This window comes from Sminthopsis crassicaudata, chromosome 3, assembly GCF_048593235.1.
Source record: "Sminthopsis crassicaudata isolate SCR6 chromosome 3, ASM4859323v1, whole genome shotgun sequence".
In the NCBI taxonomy this organism is placed as follows: domain Eukaryota; kingdom Metazoa; phylum Chordata; class Mammalia; order Dasyuromorphia; family Dasyuridae; genus Sminthopsis; species Sminthopsis crassicaudata.
In genome coordinates, this window is record NC_133619.1 from 441154721 (window position 1) to 441181521 (window position 26801).

General features: G+C 31.4%; 1 protein-coding gene across 2 annotated transcripts in view; it reads right to left on the reverse strand.

Moving 5' to 3' along the window:
• DYNC1I2 (dynein cytoplasmic 1 intermediate chain 2) overlaps positions 1-26801 on the reverse strand; it is a 62336-nt gene that overhangs the window by 27204 nt on the left and 8331 nt on the right. The window contains exons 2-6 of one of the 2 annotated variants that reach the window (XM_074303130.1): positions 25922-26038; positions 17075-17192; positions 9043-9133; positions 3456-3515; positions 791-906 (exon numbers count right to left, since the gene is read on the reverse strand). In XM_074303130.1, coding sequence (XP_074159231.1) covers positions 791-906; positions 3456-3515; positions 9043-9133; positions 17075-17192; positions 25922-26029 — 493 coding nt within the window. In that variant the 5' untranslated portion in view covers positions 26030-26038. The remainder of the gene's footprint in view (positions 1-790; positions 907-3455; positions 3516-9042; positions 9134-17074; positions 17193-25921; positions 26039-26801) is intronic. The other variant, XM_074303132.1, reaches the window with a different exon arrangement.

The window sequence follows — 26801 nt, forward strand, 5'->3', positions numbered from 1 at the left end:
AAGGCCACTGGCTTGAAACCCTGCAACAGACTGAAAAATAGATAAAAACAACTATGAGAGTTAACATTCTCTAAAGTTGGTAGCCTAAATATAGGTACTTTTTAATGAGTGAGTTATCCGGCTAAATATAAAATGAGATTATTGTTCTCCATCCATTTCCTTGGACATAGTCAAATCCACTATAAAGGACCTTTGTATTTCCAAAGGACAGAAAAATATAATTTCAGTACTTTTCAATTTAACCTATATTATTTCCAATAAGATTTCTGTAATGGCAAAAGAAAATTTCTGTGACTAATGAATAAAATGCTTATGATAACCAAAGGTGGTTATATAAAAGCAACATAATAGAGTACATAGATAAAACAATGAAGAGTGGGGGTGGGGAGAAGGAGGTTTGGATTAGATGGCCTCAGAGGTCCCTTCTACTTCCAGATCAATGACTCCATGAATGGGTAAATTTACTTTTATAGATAATTACAAAGAACATCAAAATGTAATTAAAATACAGATGCAACAACAGAAAATAATTGTTTTATATTTCAAAAAATTGTACTCAACTAGGAATAAGATATTTCAACTAATTTATTGTTCTGTTAGTAAGAAATCTGACAAAATGGAATACATAAATGTTAATGTAACACATAAAATATATAAAAATTACGAGGTAAACTAGCTTAAACTCAATTTAAAAATTAATTTAATTTTTAAAAATTACCATGTCATAAGCTTTCAAAAGAAATCAATACAGAATTGAGAATCCATAGGAAATTTAAAAATTGATATTTACCTTCTTTTGGTTGTGCCATAACTGGCGTCTGAGTCTCCTTTGTGTATGTGACAATTTCTCGGGGAGGAAAGTCAACTTGTGTAATTTTAGCCATTCCAAGTTTAATAGGTCCTCGTCTAAAAGTAAATACAAGTGGTTTTGTTTTTTTTTAATACAACAAATAGCATATATTTACAATTTCAACCCAATTTAGTTTGGAAAATTAATAATTTAAAATGTATTTTCACCCCATATTGTTAAGATATATACATATATATTTATAATTTAAATAAAAATAAAATTACGAAGCTCACAAGAAATTTTAAATGAATTTAAATGAGTTGCACTTTACCAAAAAGAAAAAATAACTATAAATCAAACATAAGATATTTCTAAATTACTAATACTATAGAATTACTGATTTTAAAATAAAATTATTTTTATTGAGTGAACAGAATAAAATAAAATTATTATTTGAAATAGTTATATTTTTCAAATAAGGGAAAGGGGATAACTGAGATTTACTCAATACTAAGTTAAGTTTCTGTAGATTCAAAATAAAGCTAATAACTTTATGAGTTTCATTTAAAATACTATTTTCTAGATCTTTCATTTTGTAGAAAATCAGCAATCACAATTATTTCTAGTTTGAGTTTAAAATTTTTACCACTCTCATTATACTTTTCTCTAATCAATATTATTCTCAACTTTAGACTAGGACAAACTAAGGTACAGATGTATTCATTAAATAATTTACCTTTTGAGAACCTCAGATAATAAAATTATATAAGTTCCCTAAAAAAGAAACACTTTTTTCTTTTCTTAAGGCAGAGGAAGATTAAAAAATAAATATTAATTTTCTCATTTTAGAGATGGGCATGTTTCGAAAGCCAAGGTAATATAACAAATCATCTGTTTTAGGTATTTGAATGAATTTCTCCCTAGATATTATGTTAGGCCTCAAAATTTTAAATTGCAAGTCATTTCAAATTTGTGTTTTCTAAGCTGGCATTTATTTAAGAAATTCATGAATAAGTCCTCAACAATGTCTTAAGTACACCTTTCTTCAAAATAAATTATATTCTGTATTTATATTCTCTAACCTATAAGATGTCATGGTAGACAAAACATCATCCTTGGAGTCAGAAAGACCCAGACTCAAGTTCTGTCTCTCCTATGTAGTGGCTGCATGACTCTGTGCAAGTCCTTTAACCTTTCAGTAACCTAGGCAAGGCTGTCAGTTGCAGAGAAGATGTTAATCTGCACTGGTAGAGGGAGTTTCCAATAAAATCACAGGTTTAGTCCCTATTCGCTAAATAGACCACTATTTAGTCCCTATATACTGTAATTCTCAAAGCATCATAGCAGTATCAGAATAATACTTTTAAAAATGCCATGTTTACAGGGGGTTTTGGTTTTAATTTTTAAAAAAACATATAATGGGGCATTTCACAATATCCTGAAACCAAACAAAAATCCCCATGTGATTTGACTTGTGGAACCTATCAATCAATTAAAAACTCTTCTCCACAAATATCTTAAGCAGAGAAATTCAATTTTTGATGTGGGGCTTAAGAACATTTAAAATGTGCTCTCTACTCTAGGAATGAATTAGTCTTACATAAAGAAAGGAATAGGGTAAATATTATGAAATTGAATCTTTTAAATGGGAAGATTTAGGAAAATTTAAGTAATCTGGAATTACAATAATCCCAATTAAAAAAATTTAATTTTTAAAGGGCAAAATATGTTGGAAATTAATCATTTAAACTTCTTAAGGGAGAAAAGAGATCAAAATTTAATTCTAAATCAATTACATTAGGGCCATATTACTGACTTGAAAGCTTTGGACCTTACTGCAATAAAATTATAGAATATTAAAAATATATCTCTTCTTCCCACCCCTCCTTAGTAAAGTAAAATCTCATTTACCTGGCAATTTCAATAATCTAGAACAACAAATGATGAAAATCAAGAAGTAAACCATAAAGGTTTCTAAATATAATAAAACTGATGTCATAAAACTTAGGCCCAAAGACTTAGGTTCTCAGAATATTTGGTTTTATTCTACATTTGAGTTTCATATAGACTTCTTAATCTCATTTCCCAGACTGAAAACAAATTAGAAGCAGTAATAGAAAATTGTGGAAGGGCTATTGTAAACAGGGCATAATGATGACATCAAGAAATGACAACTAATGGGGAGAGAAATTAAAAAACTAAAAATCAGACAAAAGTAATCAAAGAGAAAGTATTGTGAGACTTTGGCAGAGGGACAAACAATCTTAATATTTCAAAAGCCATTGAAAGCATCACTTATTTACAGTACAGAGCAATAATTAATGTTCAGGATGATCCTGAATTATTTAGAAAAAATTAAATTATGTTCAGCATCTACTCTGTGCCTGATATTTGCTATTTGCTAGCTTTGTGGCTCTGGGCAAATTATTTAGAGACTTTGACCCATGCAACTTCATCAAAATTAACTTATCACAGCAAACTTTATTTTAGATAAAAAACTTGTGGTCCCTAAATTATGTACAAAAATTAATTTTCATGCCAGATAAATGAACTAACAACTGTAAAACAGTTTTCAATCTGTACTGTTTTATATTTTAATACAGGAGAATACTGTCATAAAATATCAAATTAACTTATAAAAATGGAAGATAAATCTAGTCAATACCCCAAATCGGAATCGGAATGAAGCTGGAGAACTGATGGATCAGTATCCCAATGCAGCGTCCTGATTGGTTGTAGGCCAACCATGCAGCATTAGTAAAAAAGGTCATAAGTTAGTGAAGCAAATAGTTTCTATGAATGGGTAAAAAGCATTATTTATTCATTGTTTAAGATTTAAACTAACATTCTGGTTAGTAGAAACAAAAACAGTTAATATTCAAAGCTTTAGTTCATGCAGTAAGGAAAATATGATTAAAAACCCAAACACATAATTTAGAGCATTTAAAGATATACCCAATATTTTTGGAAAATACAAACTGCACACAACAGATAAGAACAGCACAAAGCAAACAAGAGTGATCCAAAGAGTGCATTAATTTATAAACATAGCAAGTTATGGTAGAAACCATTGACTTCTTATCATACAAAATTAGTATTAAAAAAATCTTGGCATTATAACATTCTTGCCCAGAGCATTAAATGTGTGCAGGAAATTGTCATATTGGTTAAGGAAATGAGTCAACACATAAGCCTTTTGGTAAGAAACCAAAAAAGACTATTCCACTGGGATACTGAACGACTAGAGTTTCCAAAATGTGACCTTGCTGTAATTTATAGGTTAAGCACTGCCTTGGGCTACTTCTATATGTCATCTGTTTTGAAAAGCAACTAAACTTCATTCAGTCTTTAAAAATTACATTAGAATATTAAAAAAATATAATTATATACACAGAATATATGGTTTTTTTTTAAAGTACATTTAGCCTAAATTAATCTTGACTTGTTTTTTGGCTTTGCTGGAGGATAAACAAAAACAATTGTTTGAATTAGTTCAAACTAGTCTAACCAGCCACTTCCAGTTTTACTAGAGAACAAAAAGACATTTCTCTTCATACCAGCATTCTTATGATTATGAATGAATGCTCAGTTATACATAGCAACATGGGAAGACCACATTCCTTGAACATACATTAAACATAAACATGTGCAATCCATTAATGCAATAATTTTACTAAAATGCATTTCCTCACATTGAAAGAAAACATAACTTAAATATGCACTAAGAAATATTGTCTATTGTATTCACCAATTTAATTAGCTTATAAAAAACATAAACATTTAAATAATTGGAAATTTGGTGAAACTTCTATTTTTAAAATGCATATAGCAGGCTTTAGAAATTTTGTATTAGACAAAACTAAAGACAAACCACAAAAGTCCTCTCTCTATTTACAAGAAGATTCTGCATATTTTGCAGAGAAAGAAAGGAGACAACATGGAAGAGATCTGCTTTGTACTAAAGCAATGAAGGCAATCAACTTGAACTTTGTTAGACTAAAAGAGGGTTTCAAGAGATGTCCTACAAGGAATGTTCTGTCTTCAGACTTTTAAAATATGACTTCTCTAGCTGCTGTCAATAACATTCATACAGAAGAAGAGGTGATTTTATTCTGAAATCAAATATGGTTTTAATGGATCAAGGAACTGACTTTGAAAATGTACCTAGAAGTGAAAAATCATTGCAAAGCAGAGATTTGTTTTCTACAACTAACTTTTGATTATAGGAGCTTGCAGATAGGAAAAAAAAAAAAGGAGAAATGAAATTCACAAATAATCCAGAAGTCTGATCTCAGTCATTTCTTTCAACAACAAATCTTTGAACAGAGCTACTAATAATCAGCAAAACTAACTGCCTTACTTATATCTGGCTTCTTTTCTCTTCCACATCCCTCCTTATCTTCTACAGGGAAAAGATGGCCATTGAGGAGTAAGAAAAACAAAAGGATGAAATGGAGAAGAAATGGGAATGTGGGGAAGTGAAAAAAAAAAAATCAGCATTTGAAAAAAAAAAAAAGCTCATTGCTGAGAAGTTGGGATTCAGGTTGAGAACTACTTATTTTTTAATAAGATATAATGTTTTTATCTATAGCATTGCAAAGTTTCTCGTAATCTCTTACATTTTTGCACTAGAAATGTTCTCAGCCCTAAGAAATGGAAATTAAGTCACTTTTATCTCTTCATTTTTGATTTGACTACACTGCCCACCCACCCCTTTATATCCTGGGGAGTTTATAAAATATACCCCAAACATTTTTCTCCTCTTCCTTTCCCCATATTGTTCCATTACCCCTCCCAAAATATTTTCCCTCATGCAATTACAAAATCCTGTCAAACTTGCTGGATACTTTCACTTTTTGAACTTTGGGGACTCATAATTTTTCTTTCAATGTTTCTTCTTAAAATGTCTATTTTTTTTTTTTAAATCTTTATTTTTTTACTCTATTCTCACCTATCCACTTTCTGGTTTTTCAGTGTTCATCAACTCTCTCTCTCTTTAAAATTAAAGAATGCCTTGTTATTCAGCATTTGGAAACACCATTCACCTACCACCAATTCTCTCACTTCTCTCAATGCTAAATTTCCTTTGCTTATCTTTACTTTAAGACATATCTGAAAATTAGGTAGCTATATTTCTCTCTAATCTTTTGAGAATTTATGTCAATAAAGACACTATAAAATGATAGGACCAGAAAGAATATCAGAGTACTCTCCAGTCCAAGAACATATTTACGGGTATATGTATCAATCATGTCAAATATTTATTGGAATGGGAAAGAAAAGTTAATCTTCTATGACATTCTTGGCACTGATCACTTATTTTTCAAATAAATAAAATTTCCAAGCAAATATTCATTTTACCTTAAATTTTTAAGACTATTTCTATCTAAAACTAAACACTAAACTCTCTCAATTAATGTCTATTATAATTTATAGAATTCAGGTTACTTAATATTTATCAAAATTAAATGAGATATTTCACAGAACTTATACCAGTTATAATTATGCAATTATAGTAGAAAACATATCCAAATTCAACTTCTCAAAAATTCTCATTACTATAAAAATAATTTTTAAGATGAGCAACAGTAAAATTGAGACAATTTTATGGGAGAGCAGGGATAAGAGTTCAAGAATGACCTGTAGCAGTGTAGAAAATGCTCATGTAGATAGAGAATCTGAGTTAATATTGAACAAGAGAAAGTCATCATGAAGGAACAATTCAAAACCTGGTCTCAGAACCCTACCTACCACCATGGTTTTCAAATTTTCTTTAAAATGTGTAAAGAAAAAAAGTTGGATTCTCCCTCTTCCTTCTTGGGTAGTTAACAAAATAAATCTGAGAAAACTTGCTAGATAATATCTCTTCTTTCTCTTTTTCTACAGAAAATAATAATACATTTTTTAAAAGATGCTATAGAATTCCATGTCATTTAAATTACTTGCTATTTATAAATTGCTTTTCACAGTAAACATAACATAACATAAACTATTTTTACAGAATTTATTGTGCCTGTATTTTTAAAATGAGCAATGAGCTTTAAAAATAATAGAATCATTTTCCCTAAGAACTCTAACAATAACAAAATAGGCAACTTATATGAAGATAGTGTTTTAAGTTTTTCAAAGTCCTTTACATAGAAGTTCCCCACTATAATTATTAGTCCTATTTTATAGATGAAGTAACTGAGACTGGAAGTAGTTTAACTGACTCGACCATGTTAGTATCAGAGTGATATTGTATTAAGAGTACCTAAGTGAATCCAGTCTGCCCTCATTAACATAGCATATGTCAAACTATTTTTGCAACACTTCAAGGAATCTTATTAGATGCCACAAATTTCTCAAAAATAATTTCCAAAGATAATAAATATAGAATGATTAAATTATTAGAATTAAAAATTAAGAAACTAAGGAGATAGCGAAGATACTATTGTGAAGTCAACTATGATAAGATGATAAAATTCCTACTCTCCAAATCAGGAACTGAATACCAATTTTAAATTTAATATTTATATAACAGGTAAGCAAAATACATCAAACACACACATTTAAAGAGCGTAACAAATCCATTATTTTGAAAGGATATTATGATGATAATGCAAAAAAAAAAAAAAAAAAAAAAAAAAAAAGAATCATTTTATTATTTGGAAATCTGTTTAGCAAACAAAGGAATCACCAGGTATAAGACAGAATATTGGGATATTATCTGCAAATACATTTGACCTTTATTACCTAGTGTTTTTTAATGTACTGATATGATCCAAGATAGGTGAACTATTTTATTAAATAATAACACTGTTAATTTTTAGAACTATTTCTCTTGCCTCTAATAGCAAGGTAAAATATTTAGTTTTACAATCATTTGTTAAATGTATCTAATCTCCATAATAAGTTATTTTTACTTATTTAACTGCCCTGCTAATTGTTTCATCTTTCCATTTTGCTGTACCCAAATGGGCATGGTCAGTGAGTAGGGTTCAACTGGAATGATTAAAGTCTCAAGAGACACATTTTACTGAATACACACACACACACACACACACACACACACACACACACACACACACACACACACACACACGTGACGTGTATGTTCTGGTCTAGCCAACTGCAATACTATTTGGAAGATTAACACTTTGAACTTTGGTGAAGATTACAGAACAATCTAGAGAAGCAATTTCATGTCACTTCATTATTTGGACTGCTAAAATTTTTTTAAAAATTATTTAGAGAATAATTATACCATTCATCTAATGTATCAACCAAATCCTTTACTTTTTTTCTTCTCCCTGATCTTCCACACTTCTGGATATTCACTCTCCCACTTTTGGATCTCAACTTCAATTAGGAAGGCCAAGAAAGACAAAAACTCATATTTACATTGTTTCTATGTGTGAGATGAGCTAAAGAATTTTTTGGGGGGAAGCAAACTAATACTTGGCAAAAAACAAGGGCTTTAGACTAGCATTAACTGCCAGAGACAGCTGAAAGTTGTCTGTATTTTTAAATGTTTTCAGCACCTAATTATAAGTACCAAAATACAGAATTCAAATGCTATTAGAGTTCACAAAGAAAAAGGTTAAGACCAAATGAGAAGGATTTGGATGGTTAATACACAAATCCTAAAAGGTTCTTTGGCAGCAACTTAAATTATACTGAACTTCTTTGTTAGGAAGTTACATGTGTGTGGGATCCTAAAACAAATCTAAAAAGTATTTTTTTTAAAAAAAAGGGAAAGCTGAGTTCAGGAAATACTAACAATGAAAAAAGTTGAAAGTTTTCTTAGTATTTATTTCTAATGCTTTGTATCACATTATTTTCCTCAATGAGTAAAAACCAGTAATTAATACAACATGCTAATAATGAGAAGAGAAAATAATTCATCTATCATATGAAGTTTATCCAGAAAAGACTTTCCATACTATTTTTCACTAATTCCAAAAATAGTTCACATAATCCACACGTTTTCTCAGGATTTAAAGAAAAACATCTTAAAATATGTTATCTAAATCTATTTTTATCAAAACATAAAATGGCACAAAATCACTGCTGCTGATTTAACAGCATAATAAAATTAAAATATTTTAAAATAAAATTTTCCAGGTTAATATAAGCAACATCTATGCCAATCAGATTTCAAAATATCAACACTAATTCAACACTGTTATTTAAAATTCTACTAAAGTATCAACAGTATTTGGGCAATGAAAGCATTCCATCATTAAAATATTAAAAGAAAATTACCGTACCTAGATCCCACGGCGCCATCTCCAGAGTCTTGGCTTCCAGCCTCACTTGGAGTACTCACAGATTTGGAGGATGGAGACATAGGAGGAGGGACTAAATAGTGAAATAGACAGGTATCCGCTGTTACTACTCGAAGAGGTTGTACAGCTTATGATGTTTCAAAATTAATTTAACATGAAATAATTAAAACAAAGAAAAATGGCAAATAAAAAAAAACACATGAGTGAAAATGAACAATAGAAAAAAAGGGAAAAAGACAAAGTTAACAATGCATGCTGGACATTCATGCAATTCTTTGACATAATGCATTTGGACTTCATATTAAAAAAACAAAACAAAACAAAAACAAAATCTAAAAACAACTATGGAAGTGCATTCTGATCTGAGCCACTAAACATTAGCACTAGCTTTCAAAGGAGACCATTCCTTCTATGCTAATATTTTACTTTTAAAGTCACAAAATAGTTACTAACATTAACAATTACTTCCAAAGTTGCAACTATGAAGTAATTCTAGACTGTAAAAGTTTCACTTAAGTTTTATAAAAAATCTAAGTCAAAGGCAATTTAATTATCCTTAATATAATTTTAAATATCAAAATTCATATTTAAATCAACTTTAGGTTCTTTTTTCTTTAAAAGTATAAAAATTTAAAGAGTCATTTTATGAACAAAATACAAAAGAGGAATGACTGTCTCCTTTAAAGGGGCCATTAATTTCCAGATAATTGGGTAAAAATGCAAACAAGCCATAAAGCAACATGCCTTTTAAAAGTGATGCACCAAAAAAAAAAAAAAAAAAAAAAAAAATACACCATGCAACTTAAAGAAGGCAAGCCTGAAGTTAACTTTCTTACCCCAGTAATTCAGATTAATAATTGAAATATACAAAGATAGAGACATCCAAAATATTCTTAATCCCTTCTTTATAGAGAAACATATATTTTTCACAATAGATAAAGCAAAAAGAGCAAAAATGTATTCCATAAGATGGAATTTTTTTAATGCTATGTTACAAAATACCCATTGGATGTACATAATACAAGCAAATGAATTTAATAATACTTCACAATTATTATTGCAGGTAGCACAGGAGGATCATCGCTGCCATCTTCTGGTTAAATTATACCACGACGGTCCCAGAGCTCAAGTATCTTTCAGATAATATTTCAATATGCAATATTAATATGTTTTAAACTGAGTTTATATTAAATGGCCACTTCATTGTAATATTCTCCTTAAATGAAAGCACCTTTTTTAGTTATAAGTGAAGTAACCAGAGAAATACTATTTGAGTATTTCTTCCAAAGTTAAGGTATCTAAGAATAATAAAGTCACTTATACATTTTAAACTGTTAAATGTTTCAATATACTATCTTCAAAACAGCATGTATCAGAAAATTGAGGATCTAAACTATATAGTCTTGGGTACAAGCAAATACAAAACAGCTACCGGAATTTCTATAATTAGCCTACCAAGCCAACTACTATACTAGAGGACTTCAAATATCACTGGAGTCTGCAGGAATACAGCATGGTGTGAGATGCTGGATATTAAGAAAGAAATCCAGACTAGCTCCAAAGAAGAAGGTAATGTTGTCTGAAATGAGAAAGGGTCACATCACATTCCCCTATGTTTACTCTGGGCGTATTTCTGATCCCTTTCTTTATTCACTGAAATTTGTGAGTTCTTATGTGACCTGGCCTAGTTGAAGTAAAAAACTGTTTCTTCTTTCAATAACCTTTTTTTCAGGGTTTAACCAACCCTAATGGCACAATTTTAAAAATATTTATCTTGGATTTCTAAAGAAGAATCATCTCTAAAGTTACTTTTATATTTACAAGGAATATTTTTAAAGATAAGATATGAATATTTTTCATGTAATTCTTCACAGTGAGTACAGTAGGACATTTTCTTTCAATATAATAAATGTATAGTGATTTCAGTTCTCAATGACTACAAAAAATTAGGTTCAAAAGAACATCATTAATTTGGTAGAAATATATATATCACCACCACCACCATTCTGCTGAAATAATATAATTAATGGAAAAGAAGATCACTATGAGTTTCCATAATGGTCTCAGGATCTTAAATTAAGACCACTTTTACTGTTGAAATAATAAATATTCATCAGTATAACCTTGCAATAAAGAAACTTTACATAAAGAAAAAAAAGAATTCTACAAAGCTAGCTACAAGAGGTAGCAAATCTGAGGACTAACAAGAAAAAAAAAGTGGATGTAAAAAAATGCTATCATTTCTGGATTTCCAGATTTTAATAAGCTGTTACTTAAACTATATGGAAGTCTCAACTTTCATAAAACTAGAAAATATATTTGATACTCAGGAAGATACACAGGTTAATTAGACAAGATTTAGAAATTTATCCTAAATTATGATTTAGGAGTGTCTAGTCCAATTGGTCTAGCAGGGAGAGATAGGGCACTATTTAAATTCAGCTTTTGAGATAAGAACTAGAGGTATCAGAGATAAGAATAAACATTACAACATGATCCCTCTAATAAAATAAAGCCTCAGATCACTTAAATTAATTTCCGTCTGATATGTAACAACCCAAACTGGCCCAAAACAAATGGTAACATTAACTTAACTTTATGTGTATAAATATAATCTAAGTTTCTTATCATTAAAAAAAATCTAAGCAAGGTATTTGCTTGTGTTAAAGAACCATAATGTAATTGTTTAGTCAAAAGTAACTCTTCACAGGTAGGATGTGGTGAGATCTCTTTCTGAGTAACCAAGTTAGTCAATTAAGTGGGGGTTCTTTCCTACATTCTCTCTCTCTCTTCATCTTTGCTTCCTGGCTTCTTCTTTTAAGTCCCAGCTAAAATCCCAAATCTTTTTAATACTAGCATCTTCACTCTGTCAATTATCTCCAATTTATCCTGTATAGCTCTTGTTTGCATTAGCTGTTTCTCCCATTAGACCACAAGCACCTTGAGAACAGGTCCTGTTTTTGCCTTTCTTTGTATTCCCAGCATTTAACACAGTGCCTGGTACTTAGTTAGGTGATTGATCTATAAATGCTTGTGCACTTGACATGACTTGACATTGGAGACTAGTTCAGCTTCGGCCTTAAACCATTCAGGAATAAAATATAACATAGCTGCCTATTAGCCTGTTAAGGAATAGTAAGGAAAATTTAAAGCAACAGTTCTTAGACTGCTTCTGGGTAAAAAAAAAAAAAAAAAAAAAAGTCAACAATTATGTTGAACCTCTAAACTCCAAAAGAAAAGTAGGCCCAGATAGCCTTTCTTATCTTTAAATATGACTCATCATCTACTCTCACTAAATATTCCATGTTTCTTTTCTACTTTATAAACTCAGAAAAACATTAATTCTTCAACGAAGCCTCCCTGGAATAAGTTCATGAAAATTTCAGTAACCTCATCAAAATTTATCCATGGATAAATGTTCTGTAACAGAATTTACCATTTCCATTTTAATTCGTAATAGATGTTAGTTATCAAGGATGAGCCCAATTAAAACACGTATTGTATAACTATTTGTTCAATCCAGTAAAACTTTGTTCATTGAAGGGGGCCTTAATTTTTTTTTTTTTTTTTTTTGCTAAGGAGTCTTCATGCTTTGAAAAATATGAAACATTGTTCTATAATAAAGATTCTGGTGATAAGGAAAATGTTCTATTTGGCTTTCTCTAGGTCCCCAGCCTTTGTTTATTTGTTATAGTTATATGCTTAAAAAAAATAAATAAATAAAAAAATATATATATAATTGAAATTTTCATTTTGGGAAGCTAACTATATAAAATAATCGTAGAGTAAATATAATTAAAATGAGCTATGAAAAATAAAGATAAAGGGTTTTCCATCTCTGTGTTCTTTCTAATTATTCAGTGTTCTAACACTCCTATCTCAGGACAACTATGACAGATTTATGTATGTTTATGTGTGACTGTGGCTTGTGTTTTATATGCACATATTTACTCCCCCCTATTTAAATGTTAAGCCCCTTGGGCAAGTATACAATCATCCAATCTTTTACTTCCTTTGTAACCACTGATAGTCCAGCAAACATAACTGTGGTTAAGAACATTTGCATTAGAAATAATTAAATCTGCTGGTCTAGATAATGAAAAGGCTTAATTTTACTCATGAAAAGATAAAATATTTCTTTGTTAACTAAAAGTTGTTATATCTTTTTGAATGTCATCACATAAATTAAGATTTTCTTACATTCATGAGGGGGAGGTGTTTTAGAATCTGCTTGCTTAATCACAGCTGAAAAATTTCAAAGATAATATGGCATTCCATGACTTATTCTGAGAGACTTTGCAAGAGAATAACTTGCTCTGATAAAAAATGGATAATTGCTAAGTAGCTACTCCACAAAATGGTAAATAATATGTATCTGAGCAAAAAAAAAAAAAAAAAAAATTAGGCTTAGTCATTTGGAGAAATAGCAATTAAAAAATGGTCCTCTGAAAAATTTCCCAAATACATCAATAGGGAAAAAATTTGCTTTTTCAAACAATTCATAAATAATAATATAACCTGGTGACAAAATGGGTAGCCAGTTCTCCTTTCTCTAAGAGGCCTTTTCCATTTCTTCTCTTCCCACTTTAATGGCTTCCCTTTGAAATTACCTCCCATTTACACTTTATACATCTTGTAGGCATACAGTTGTTTGCATGTTGATTCATTCTTTATACTGGGAGCAATCTGAGGGCAGGCTCTTAGTTTTCGGTTGGCACATCTGCATAGGCTACTGCACTGCCAGAATGTGAATAGAAAAAAATCTCTTCCTTCAATATTCAATTTAGCTCCCACTCCTTTCCCCACTATTCTTGATGCCTTAATGTAGAATAGTACTTCAAATATATTTGGTACTTAATTTTAATTGACTCAAACTGGCTTACAGGGTATATTTTAAGTTAGAATAGGGTCTTATTATGTATCACATATACTGTGGTTATATCCTCTCTTGTGAACTGTGAATCACAGAAAATTCGATAAAAATTGAAAATGTAAAGAAAAGGAATTAGCACTTTACTCCCAAAATTTTACTAACTATAATCATCTATTTAAATAATTATGCATCACAAAATATGCTGGCATTTTTCCTCCATTTATTGAGGACCTTAAACTGTAATCATCACTTAACTAATTCTTTGGGTTCATATACACCCCTCCCCTTTTACAACACTAAAACCAAACAACTCTGGTTAGAAAAAGATCTAAATAATTTGTATTCATATTTCCTTCTAGATACATCTCTATATGAAGAGAAATGTAAATACTATGGTAATAATTCTAATATATTCATTTTCCACAGTTTCTTTTTTCCCAGTTGCACATTAAAATAAAATTAATTTTCTTAAATATTCTAGGTACGCTGAAAGATGAAAGGCCAGAGATTATCTTACTCATATGAAATTTAGATGACATAAAGCATAAAGTCTTTGTCATCAAGGATTGTCTGCAGAGCTCCTACAAAAAGAAAAAAAGGATAGTTCTTTAACCTCTGTGTGTAAAGCATTGAGGCAAACAGAGGGTACCTCTCCCGGCTATTTAAGAAATTTTCAGTAATGGCCAAGAATAAAGATGAAATGGTCACTTGACTCTCCACCATGAACACACGATTATGGCATATTAATTCGGAGTATAATCCTAGAGAGGATGTAGAATTCAATTAAATAATCATTTATGGAGTCTACATGTAAAAGTCCTTTAAGCAATAGAGAATAAGGTTAAAATCATCCTCTGATCATACATACCTAAAATAGCTATTGCCAGCCATTTCTCTTCCCCCTTCTAGAAAAACAGTTATACAAGTTGTTACAGACATACTTTAGGAGGATATGAAGAAAGACACCGATAATGACTCTCCAAAGTACATACTGTATGCTAACCTCCAAACCATGCTTGCATGGTATACTGAAGACATATATTTACAAAAACAGTCTTTATAATATTCTTTTTAACAATCTGATAATCTTAGAATGAATAAGAATCACTGCACTCTATTCTAAGACTTCATTCTCATCTTCAGAATAAAACATACTTTTATTTCTTTATCAAAAAATCTCAAAAGAATCTAGAACAAACATTAATCTTTATTTTCTATAGTATATTTAAGCTATCTTTATATCCTTAATTTTAATCAATCAAATAAGTATTTCCTAAGTACTTAATAAGGGCTAGGTAGTATACTAGGCACAGGGGTATAAAGACAAAAATGAAACAGGTCCTAAAGCACCTATTCTGTAGAGACAATATAACATGCACACATTTTGGAAGAACGTGATACAGAATTTATATTTGGAGAGCCTAGCAAAGCTTCTGAAACTAGTTTATCTCAACCTGAGTAGAGTTGAAATAAGCTATTTTACTTATCATCTCAATCTTTATTATTATTTTTTAAAATTGGGGGTAAGAGTGGGAGAAATACACCTATAATTTCATTGGAATAAGGAACTTCCAGTGAAGAAAACTTTCTCTACCAATATAGATAAGCAGTTTCTGAAATGTATTGTCTTAAAAGAGTTGCTTAGGAAATTAAGTGATTTGCTCAGGACTGCAAAGGAATGTCTTAAACCCAGGTCTTTCTGGCTGAGGCCAATTTCCTGTTCATACTGTCCAATTTTGTATTTCCATCCATTAACATTTTAGCAGAAGATAAATAAGAAATGTAAAAAAGCCAAAAGACGGAGACATTAAGGAACATTTATGCCTACAAATACAAAAAACAGAGAGGCAGAAATTTTCATATGGTAATACCTAGTCCTGAGGCTTGTTTGGGATATCACCTCAATAGCTTTAAAGTCATATTGCATTTTTGCAACTATAGGCATACAAATTCCTCAGCTTTTGCTATTTATCTCATTGGCCATATAAAATTAAGCCAGAAGTTTCTCACCTCTGTTTTATCTGGCCAAAGCATTTTATAATTCTTTCTATAATCTCTAAATAATAGTTTAGCTTAGGGTAGGCATTTTCCTAATACAGCGGGGAATTAGTTACCTTAAGGAAATTGATTTTGTTCTTGGCTACAGCCAGATTCCATAGAACACCATAAGAATTTCTTTATCATACTGACTTGGCAATAGTATGTACCTAGCATAGAGCCTAGGGACTAAAATATATCAAGAGTTCAGTACATGAAACTCATTTTCCTGTTAATTTTTAAGATTCATCAGTTCTAATCAGGCATATAAATGACCAAACAATGACATTATTTTGAAAATCACTTTTAGGCAACTCAGGGAATCAAGGTCAACCAGCCAGAGATGAAGATTTGAAGGATAACTAGACTTGCTGAAAATGTCATCATTGGAGTTATTCCAAATGCAAAACAAAATTGTAAGCCTTTACAGAGTTGGAGCCACGTATGTCTAAATTACTTTGTAGCACAACCAATATACCTCTGTACCAACACAATGCAATAAAAAATATTTCAAATATGCTTTTTCACAATAGCGTGACCAAGTTTTCCTCAGGAATACTTACTACCATTTCAGAATTTTTATTGCTTAGGTCTACTTCAGCTTTGAATAACCCAGAAAAAGAACAAACAAACCAGTGAAATCACTGTCCCAAGAGATACAACCTCTGTATAATCTCCCTTTATCAGGTGGAACTTTAAATATCTCTCTATTTCTATTTTTTTTGAAGATGAAAACTGTCAAAAAAATCAATCCATTATAACCTTCCTCTACTTTCAGGTAGGCAAAATCTCAGGCATTTTGATGCAACACTCAGCCTAATTTAACTAGAAAAGTTGACATAATGAAGTAGTGAGTCAGTAAATGATGATAAATATAATTAAGACCGCAATACTTTGAACACTTGCCTAGATATACATGTGTTGGATACATTTTAATACATGAAGACAATTCCAAATAAATGGTGCACAAGATTAATGCTCCTAAAAGACAAACACAGAGAAAATGTACCCTATAACCCAAACCCATTTATTCTCTTGGCAGTCTCATTTTTTAACTAAGCTAAACACACTATTTGGAATATAGGGACATATTTCTACTCTCACCCAAAGGAGATTCCGGTGTCAGCCCCATGCTCTGCAATAATGCTTCTGCTTCTCTCCTCTTTTTTTCAAGGTCAGTTTCTTCCTGAACTGGAGCAACTGCTTCTTTCTTCTGATCAGTCTAAATTTAAAAAGAAAAAAAACCCAACAATACATAACTTACTTGTGATGTGAGACACTTAGAACTTCCCGTGGGGGGGAAATTAGTCCAAGGAGAAGACAATATGATGTAAGCGGGGCACAAGTTCTTGCTTACTCAACCAAATTAAAAAGACTCTCATATCTGGGGATTGGCCAGGATATCAAATGACTCAGTAGGATGGTGGCTATTAAGTAATAAACCGCTGGGCTCTAGTAACAGATAAAATAAAAATTCAAACTACTTCTCAATCCTGGACAATTATCTTTCACACATGCAATGATGGTATCAAAGCTGCAGAAAAGGATGCTAAGAATCACTTTAAACCAAAGCTTCTTAAACTTTTTTCCCTTTGCAACCCTTTCCACCCAAGAAATTTTTATGTGGCCCCAAGTATAAAAGTATATAAAATAAACGTACAAATCAAGCATAGACAATCCTCACATTGTTATGTTATCCCATATAGGGTTGCAACCCACAGTTTAAGAAGCTTCAGTTTAGATTACCAACAATCTAAAATATTGATTCAGAATCCAAAAAGTGTGTGATTTTTAAATTACTTATTAGAAGAAAATAAACTCCCTTTAAATGCACACTTTCCTATAAAAGTGAACAAAACAAATAAAAAATGGTGGTGATAATTATTTAATTTATGACTTACTTTAACATTTTTACAAAGTACTTTTCTCATGACAATCCTGTGAAATAAATTTATGATCTTTTTAATAGCTATTTCTTCCAGTTATGTAGAAAATATGCCATTTGCTATAGTTTGGGTTTTTTTGTTTTTGTTTTTGTTTTCCTGAGGCTGGGGTTAAGTGACTTGCCCAGGGTCACACAGCTAGGAAGTGTTAAGTGTCTGAGATCAGATTTGAACTCGGGTCCTCCTGAATTCAGGGTTGGTGCTCTATCCACTGCGCCACCTAGCTGCCCCCTTGCTATAGTTTCTTAACCTGTTTGACTACTGTACATGCCCTTTCATAAAAGTTACTAGGGACCATACCTAATATAGGACCACAAGTCAGTAATCTGCTTTCTTGTGACCACCTCGATACATGTTGTGTTCTATAAGCAAATAAAAATGACAATGAAAATAAAGTCAAGATGAATGATTGGATCTAACCAAATACAGAAGAAATGCCAGATGTGACATATTAGGCACTCAGGAATCAATTTTCAAGGTAACTCAAAAAGAGGGAAATTCCAACACATAACTTACTTGTGGTGTGAGCTATATTATTACACAGAAAGTAATCTGCCTACTTTTCTCATCTCCTCTTTATAAGAATAGTTTATGTACATACTGAGGGTATCCTTTTCATTTTAATAGTATTTTATTTTTCCAATTACATAAAGATAGTTTTCAATATTCAATCATTTTAAATATTTTTCATATTATGTTGTGAAAGAAAAAATCAGAGCAAAAGGGAAAAAAGCATGTGAAAGAAAAAACAAACAAATAAAAAAGGCAAAAATGGTATGATTCCAACTGCATTCAGTTTCCATATTTTCTCTCTGAATGCAGATGACATATTCTATCTCTAATATATTGGAATTATCTTGGATCACTGCATGGCTAAGAAGAACTAAGTCTATCATGGTTGATCATGACATAAGAACCAAGAGAGAACTTTGTGATGAAAATTCAAAGAAGATACTGTACCCAGCAAAGAGTGGTCACAATAGTTTAAGCATAAAGTCTGAGGAAAGGTTTCAGATTTCGCAATTAAGAGATTATTGCTAACTTTGGAGAGAGCAGTTTCAGGTGAATAATGAAAAGGGTGAGAAGTGAAAGAAGTAGAATGGAGGCAGCAGGCATAAAGAGCTTCTTTTAGAAACTTGGTTGTGAAACCAGAGAATAGATATTAGAATGAATGGAGAGAGGATATGAAATGTAGGGAGTATTTTTCTTTTTTTCCAGGGTGTTAAGAGTCTTGGGTATGTTATAGGTAGAAAGGAAGAAGCTAGTGGATGGTAAAAACTAAAGATAAGAAGAAAAGATTTATAGAGAACTCTCCTCCAATGATAAAAAATAAATAGGCTCATCAAATTTAAATCTGATGTTTAACATGTTTAATCTTTTACAAAGTAATTTCAGAATGCTCAACAACTGTAGAGCTCAAAAAAAGTCTCCAGTAGGGAGGTGACCCTCAAATTCTAATGTGCAAACCACCCAGGAAAGATACAAAGAAAGAGGAGGTGAGGGATGTGGTGTCAGTGAAAGCAAAGGCACTGAAGGAAGCTAGGATGGGACAGCACATATACAAGAGACAATGAGTCTTCCATTTTGGCCACAGGACATTATACACAGAGGGGAACAGTTTCAGAAAACTGTTCAGGAAATTGGAAAGATTGTTCAAATTCATTCAAATCCTACTGATATAAATTTAAAGAAATCCATCAAGAACCATCTGAGCTTATTTTACCAACGAAATTATTAGCTAGTCTTATATTCTATCCCCTTTACATGAATATGTATATCATCACCAATTCATGGTTTAATCCCATTAAATTAATTCTATGAACATGTTTCACAAACTCTCAATTGGATGCCAATCATATTACAGACAGTCCTAGAAAATTAGATGCCAATCATAACAAGATCATCCTTGAAAACTAGAAAGCAATAATTGGCCATCTGTCATCTTTGGAAAGATTAATCCTATAGATGATATTCTGGGATAGTTCTTCCAAGTCTGCATCATGATTCTGGCAGTTGCTCATTATTTAATCAAGTAACTGGCTTAAAACTCCAACCAGCTTATAACATAACACAGAAAATTGTGCTAGATGCAAGAATTACTTCAATATATATACCATGAATAGAGTGACTAGTATTGGAGAACATTTATTTGTGCTCCTAATTTTTCCAATGCCCTTGGCAAAGAAACAGGAAGTAATGGCTAATACATGAAGGACTTAAGGGGGAAAAAAATGGACAAAAATCCCACAAGATGAAAAACCACAATGGAGCATCTATGAAAGGAGATTTCATGCCAATGAAACAATAAATGAACAAATGTACCATAGAAATTCATTTTTGAATATACTTCTGTTATAATATGCTAGTTTATGCCCATTTGTCTAAAAAATGCTTCCCATTAAATAAACACAGTGATAAAAAAGTACATTTCATTGCAATACATATAAATTCATATTGCTAGGGCTTTTCTACATATCTAGCACCTTCTTCATCAGTAAGAAATAAATTTGTATCCTCTATCAAAAACTCACTATATGCCAGAAACTGGAAACTGAATGGATGCCCATCAATTGGGGAATGGCTGAATAAATTGTGGTATATAAGTAGCATGGAATATTATTGTTCCAAAAGAAATGACCAGCAGGATGATTTCAGAAAGGCCTGGAGAGACTTACATGAACTGATGCTGAGTGAAATGAGCAGGACCAAGAGATATTATATACTTCAACAACAAAACTATATGATGATCAATTCTGGTGGACATGGCTGTCTTCAACAATGAGATGAACCAAATCAATAGTATTTAATTTATACTTTAACATATATAATATGTACTGGTCAACCTGCCATCTGGGGGAGGGGGTGAGGGGAAGGAGGGGAAAAATTGGAACAAAAGGCTTGGCAATGGTCAATGCTGTAAAATTAGCCATGTATATATCTTGTAAATAAAAAGCTATTTAAAAAAACCCAAAAACTCACTATAACATTCGGAATATGGTTGCTATGTCACTTATTAGGCTCCTACTATCAAATTATTAGCATCTTAAATTAATAAAATATTAGTATTAAGATGAGATAAATTGCTTCACAGCTCAAATTAGCTGGATTAACATTTATTTATACTTTGCAGGTTGAATATGTTAATACAAGGCAAATGTACATTGTTTTGTGGGAAATTGCATGCGAACTCAACTTTCATAACTAAGTTTGCCAATTAAAGAAAGGCTATCTTTGAGCCCTTTCCTTATGGAAAGAATCCATTTGGAAAAATTAATAATTATTACCTATTTTAAGTCTGTGAAATCTCACATATACAAAAGTATATAATAAGACTGTTGTTCCAAAAGCCTTCTGCTAATTAATATCTCACCAAGACATGGGCTCTTGAAAACTGTGAAGGACTTTGACAAGTTCTACCATGATGGAAAAGTTTCAATAGTAGTCCCGGCAATAGATTGTGCATATACTCTTCAAGAATCAGCAAAACTAAGAATTCTGTAACCTGGATATTACATGATAAATTCTTTAGTCACAACAATCCATGAAACAAATAACAATAAAATTGGATCTTTAGTCCTGGGTGGCCTCCTTTGAGTGATGGTGAGAAGTGGGGAAAGAGGATGTTAAAAATCACACAGCTTTTTAATCTACAAATATTAACTGTTAGTAGTCTGTGAGTTATTTAATGGCCAATAATTTGACATATTGTTGACGGATGTAAATCAAGTCAAAAGGATATTTTCATCATAAATGAAACCATAAGGAGTTGCAGTTAAATGGAAGCATGGCTCCTAGGTTCAAGTTGAGAGCAGACAGAATTAGTTTTAACCCCTTTTGCTACCATCCACAATTTAAGTTCCCTATGCAAAAGAACAATTTCTTTTTCATTTTTATTTATTTTTTATTTCCAACATCTATTACAGTATTGGATAGTATATATAACAAACACATAATGTTTGCTGAATTTAATTTATGGACCTCAATGCCCCAAAGAAACAAGATTCATCATGGCCTTTGGATACTCATAAACAGCTCATCAGAAATTCCAAGAGATTTATGCAGCAAGATCTATTGCTGGGAAATTTTATGAAGAATACAAAAGTCTCTAAATCAAATCAACATAAACATACACAAAGTTGCTCCATGATTTCAACTGAAAATGCACAGAAGAAGAAGAAGGCAAAAAAAGTTGGAAAATTGTTTCAGGATTAAGAAATAAAGGCTTTTTGATTATGAAAAAGCATGTGCATCATGGTCCTGGATATGATGAACACTGAATATCAATATAAAAAAAAGAATGCAACTGTATCTTAACAAATAGAAAATAATTATTTGTTCATGTAAAAGCCATTTCTGAATCAAATGTCTGTATGCAGACTATCCATCTGCTAGAGAAAATATCAAAATCAACACCAAACCAGAATAAGGATGAAAAGATAATAATTACAAAACTTCAGTCTGACCCATTGAAACAAGTTACTGGAGAAAATGGATAAAGGAAAAGATACTGACATAGGCTATCATCATTTTTAGAGAAATTTAAATGATATAAAGCAATTGCTCAAACAAAAAGGCCAAAAGAGCTCAGAAAAAGCCTTAGTCAGCAAACATTTTAATCATGTGCCAGACAGAAAGACACAAAAATCAAAGGCAATACCACTTTAGAATATAAACTCATTTTCAAAATGTTACAACAGGGGATGATGGAGCATTTGTACTTTGTAAGACAGCAAAAATAAATGGAATAAAAAAATGAATTGGAAGTTTGTTCTGACATTCAACCACCCCAGAACATCAATCAATCAATCAATCAATCAATCAATCAACAAGCATTTATCAACTGCTTGCTATGTGCCAGGCACTTTTGTTAGGCCTTAAAGATAAAAATACAATTCTTACTCACAAGAAGTTTATATTATAACTGGGAGAGGAAAAAAAAAGTTATGTAGAATAAATGAAAAAAGAATAAATGCAAATAAATAAAAAGGATTTATACTTATATGTAAAAACAAGTTAATGTGAGAGGGAGAGGATTAAGAAAGGACTCATGTAGAAAAAGATACTTGAGCAACATATTTAGGGAAGAAAGCAATTCAAGCAGGTAGAAGTAAGAAGAGAATATATTCTAGGCTTTGGTAAAAGTCAATGCAAAGGTACTATATACAGGAGATAAGAGTGTTATTTGTGAGAAATAGAGAGAAATAGGTGTGGCTAGATTACAGAGTGAGGGAAGGAAATGAATGTTCATTAAGGGCAGAAAGGTAATGTAAGATTAGACTATATATGGCTTTAAAGCTGAAAAGAGTAGTTTACATTTTATCTTATTAAGGTATTAGTAAACCACAGGAATTGAGTAGGTAAATGATATGGTCAGATGGATGCTTAGAGAAAATCATTTTGATAGCAGTGTGCAGGAAGAAGAGAGAAAAGAGAGAGGAGAAGTAGGGAGAAACTTAAGGCAAAGAGAACAATTAGAAAGTTGTTACAATAATTTAGGTAAGAGGTGGTGAAAGCCTGAAATAAGGTCATGGCGTATATGTATAAAGGGAAAGGGCTAGGCTCAAGAAACGTCATGAAGGGAGGAATGAAAATATTGGAAATTGATCAGATATGTGAGGAAAGAAGCTGAGGATAATACCAAGTTTAAAAACCCAGTAAACTGGAAGAACAGTGATATCTTCACTAAAAATATTAGTCTGGAAGACAGGTGGTTTTGAAAAGAAGAAAAAAATAAAATGAAGTAGGAAGACTAGTTATATTATGATAAAATACACACAAAGATGTTCATGATTGAGGAAACAATGTTGAAAGCATTGAGGGATCAATTTTCAAAATAGTTTTACAAAGAAAGGATACTAAATGATTCATAAGAGGAAAAACCATACATTGTTGGGGCCTCCTCCATTAAATTTTTGATTATTCAAAAGAATATAAGAAAACCAAACAAATGAAGAATACCTCATGTCCAGAATACTATCCATCTAGGTAGATCAATGGAATTAGTCACTTAGTATAGTAAACTTGGACAGGAACTACAGAAGAATTATGAGCTGAACTAGAACTAAAGAAAAGGAAGAAAGAAGTTTAGCAGAATATAAATTCTGAATTTGAAATGTCTCAGTAACATTCAGTTTGAAATGTCTAATCAAGCAAATGGTTATGCAGAACTGAAGGTCAGAAGAGAGATCAGAGCTGCATTTCTAGAACCATGAGTCATCTGAATAGTGATGATAATTAAACCTAAGGGAGTTGATGAGGTCATAGATAGAGAGGAGAGTATAGAGAAAGGCCTATGACAGGGCATTTATAGGTGAAACTGAGAGAAAAACAAATAGATGAAGAATAAGACAAATCTGCTCTAATGGCTAAATTTCATCAAGCAGGACAGTAGAACCATCATATCTATATTCTTTAACACCTCAGTACCTACTATGCACTTGGGGAAGTGAAAATGATATTTAAGACAATGAAACAGGGCATTGTACACAATAACAGCAACATTGTGTGATGATCAGCTAAGATTCATTTAGCTCTTCTCAACAATACAATTATCCAACATGCTCATGACAGAAAATTCGATCCACATACAGAGAAAGAAGTGATGGAGTCTTAAAGCAGATTGCATCATATTATTTCGCTTTATTTCTTTCATGGTTTTTCCTTTTACAAACTGTAAATTTTTTTTGCAAACTGTTTCTTCTTTCACAACATGTCTAATATGGAAATATATTTTACATGAGTGCATGATGCACATATAACCTATATGAAATTGTTTACTATCTTAGGGAGGAGGGAAGGAAAAAGAAAATTTATAACTAAAATTTTTATGAAAAAAGGAATTATCCTTACATATAATTGGAAAAAATACTATTAAATTTCTGCTTTGGGGGAAAAAAATAAAATGAAGCTGGGAAGAATAATTAGATTATGCTTAATATACACACACTCATACACACAAAGATGTTCATGATTGAGGAAGCAATGTTCAAAGCTTTGAGGGATCAATTTTCTATATATTTAAAAAAAGAAAGGATACCAAATGATTCCTAAGAAGAAAAACTATATATTGCTGGGGCCTCTTATATTAAATTTTGGATTATTCAAAAGAATACAAGAAAACCAAATAAATGAAGAATGACTCTTGTCTAGAATACTATCCATCTGGGTAGATCCATGGAGTTAGTCACTTAGGATAGTAATCTTAGACAGGAGCTACAAAAGAATAATGAGCTGAATTAAAGTGAATTAAAGAGAAGAAAGAAAGAAGCTTAGGGGAATATAAATTCCTTGGCTATAAGACCTATTTCATTCTTGTCATTGTATCCCAAATACTGTACACACAGTAGGTCCTTAAATGTTTGTTGAACTAAATTGATTTGCACTTGACAAAGTGAGCATTTTCAACAATCCTGCAGAAAATATCTGATACAAAATCTCATATTTTTAACAGCAATAATATTATAACAATGTGACTATGGCTATGAATTAGAGAATACTCAAATCTCCAAAGAATGAAAATCAGAGGTAATCCAAAGTTCAATGGAAATATGCAGGGTGGATATAAATGGACTACAGCACATTACAGTAAACTGCACAAAAGACAAGTTCTTCCAAGGAAAACAGGATGGGAAAAGGAAGTGAACCAATCAAGAAGTGAGAATAAAGGGTAAAAAGGTAGAAAGCGTAAATGATACATCACTTTCTGTTTCCTAGTGTTTAAGAGACCTGAAAGAGAACACTTCAGCACACAAGGCAGATCCTTTTGGAAAAGAGAATTTGAAAAGCATTGATGAATTGTTATCTTTTAATACTGGATAGAGCATCCACATGGATAAAATGATAGCTCTGCTGAGAATTCCACGACTTGTTTAAAATAAGATAGACATAGAACTAGAATTGGATTCACAAAACTAAAATTACTATAGTTCAAAATACTATAAAATCATGAAGCAAATAAATAAGCAAGTTACTCAAAATAGATTAATTTAATTTAAACAATCAAGCTTACTTCCTTTTTCTTTCTTTCTTCTTCTTTTCTCTTCTTTTCCTCTCTGATTTGAGCCAATCGCTGCTTCTTTCGCTCCAATTCAGCTTTCAATTCACTTTTGTCTGACATGGTTGTGACCTTAATGAAAATACAATTATTTAAAATAATCAGAATGCTAGCAATAACAATTTTGTTAAAATTAAATTTATAAAAGAAACACATTTAATACATTTCACCAAAAAAAGCAAAAGATCTTGTAATTTCTTACAGTTAAAAAGATTATAAATATGAACAAGAAATAAAATTATATCTATTTGAACAATGTACTATTTTATTTTTTGAAGAGGATTTTTTTTTAAAAATCCTCACCTCTTTAGCCTCTTTTTAAAGTCCTCCACAATTTGACTTCCACTTACATGTTCAGACTTACTTTACATTATCCACTTTTGGGGAGAGAGGAAGGATGCTATAGTGGATAGTCAGCCTCAAAGCCAGGAAGAAATGGCTTCCAGTTCTAGTCCTAACACAAACTGGTTATGTGATTCACTTATACTTTTGTTTTCTACACAGGTTTTATAAGACTATAAATTGCCAAAATGAGGAACTGTGGGGTGAGAGCAGGGGTGGAAGAGGAGTTTCTTTTCTTTTGCCTAGGCAATTGAGATTAAGTGACTTCCCCAGGGTCACACTGCTAGTATTAAATGTCTGAGGCTGGATCTGAATTCAATTCTTCCTGACTTCAGGGCTGGTACTCTATCTACTGTGCCATCTAACTGCCCCAGAGTTCTTGAGATGGTAGCAAAGCGAGAGTTAGGGGATAGAGTGGGGAGAAAGAAGCAGATCTTTATTCAAATGAAATCACAGATCTAGTCCCCAAGACCTTTAGGCACATTCTAATCAA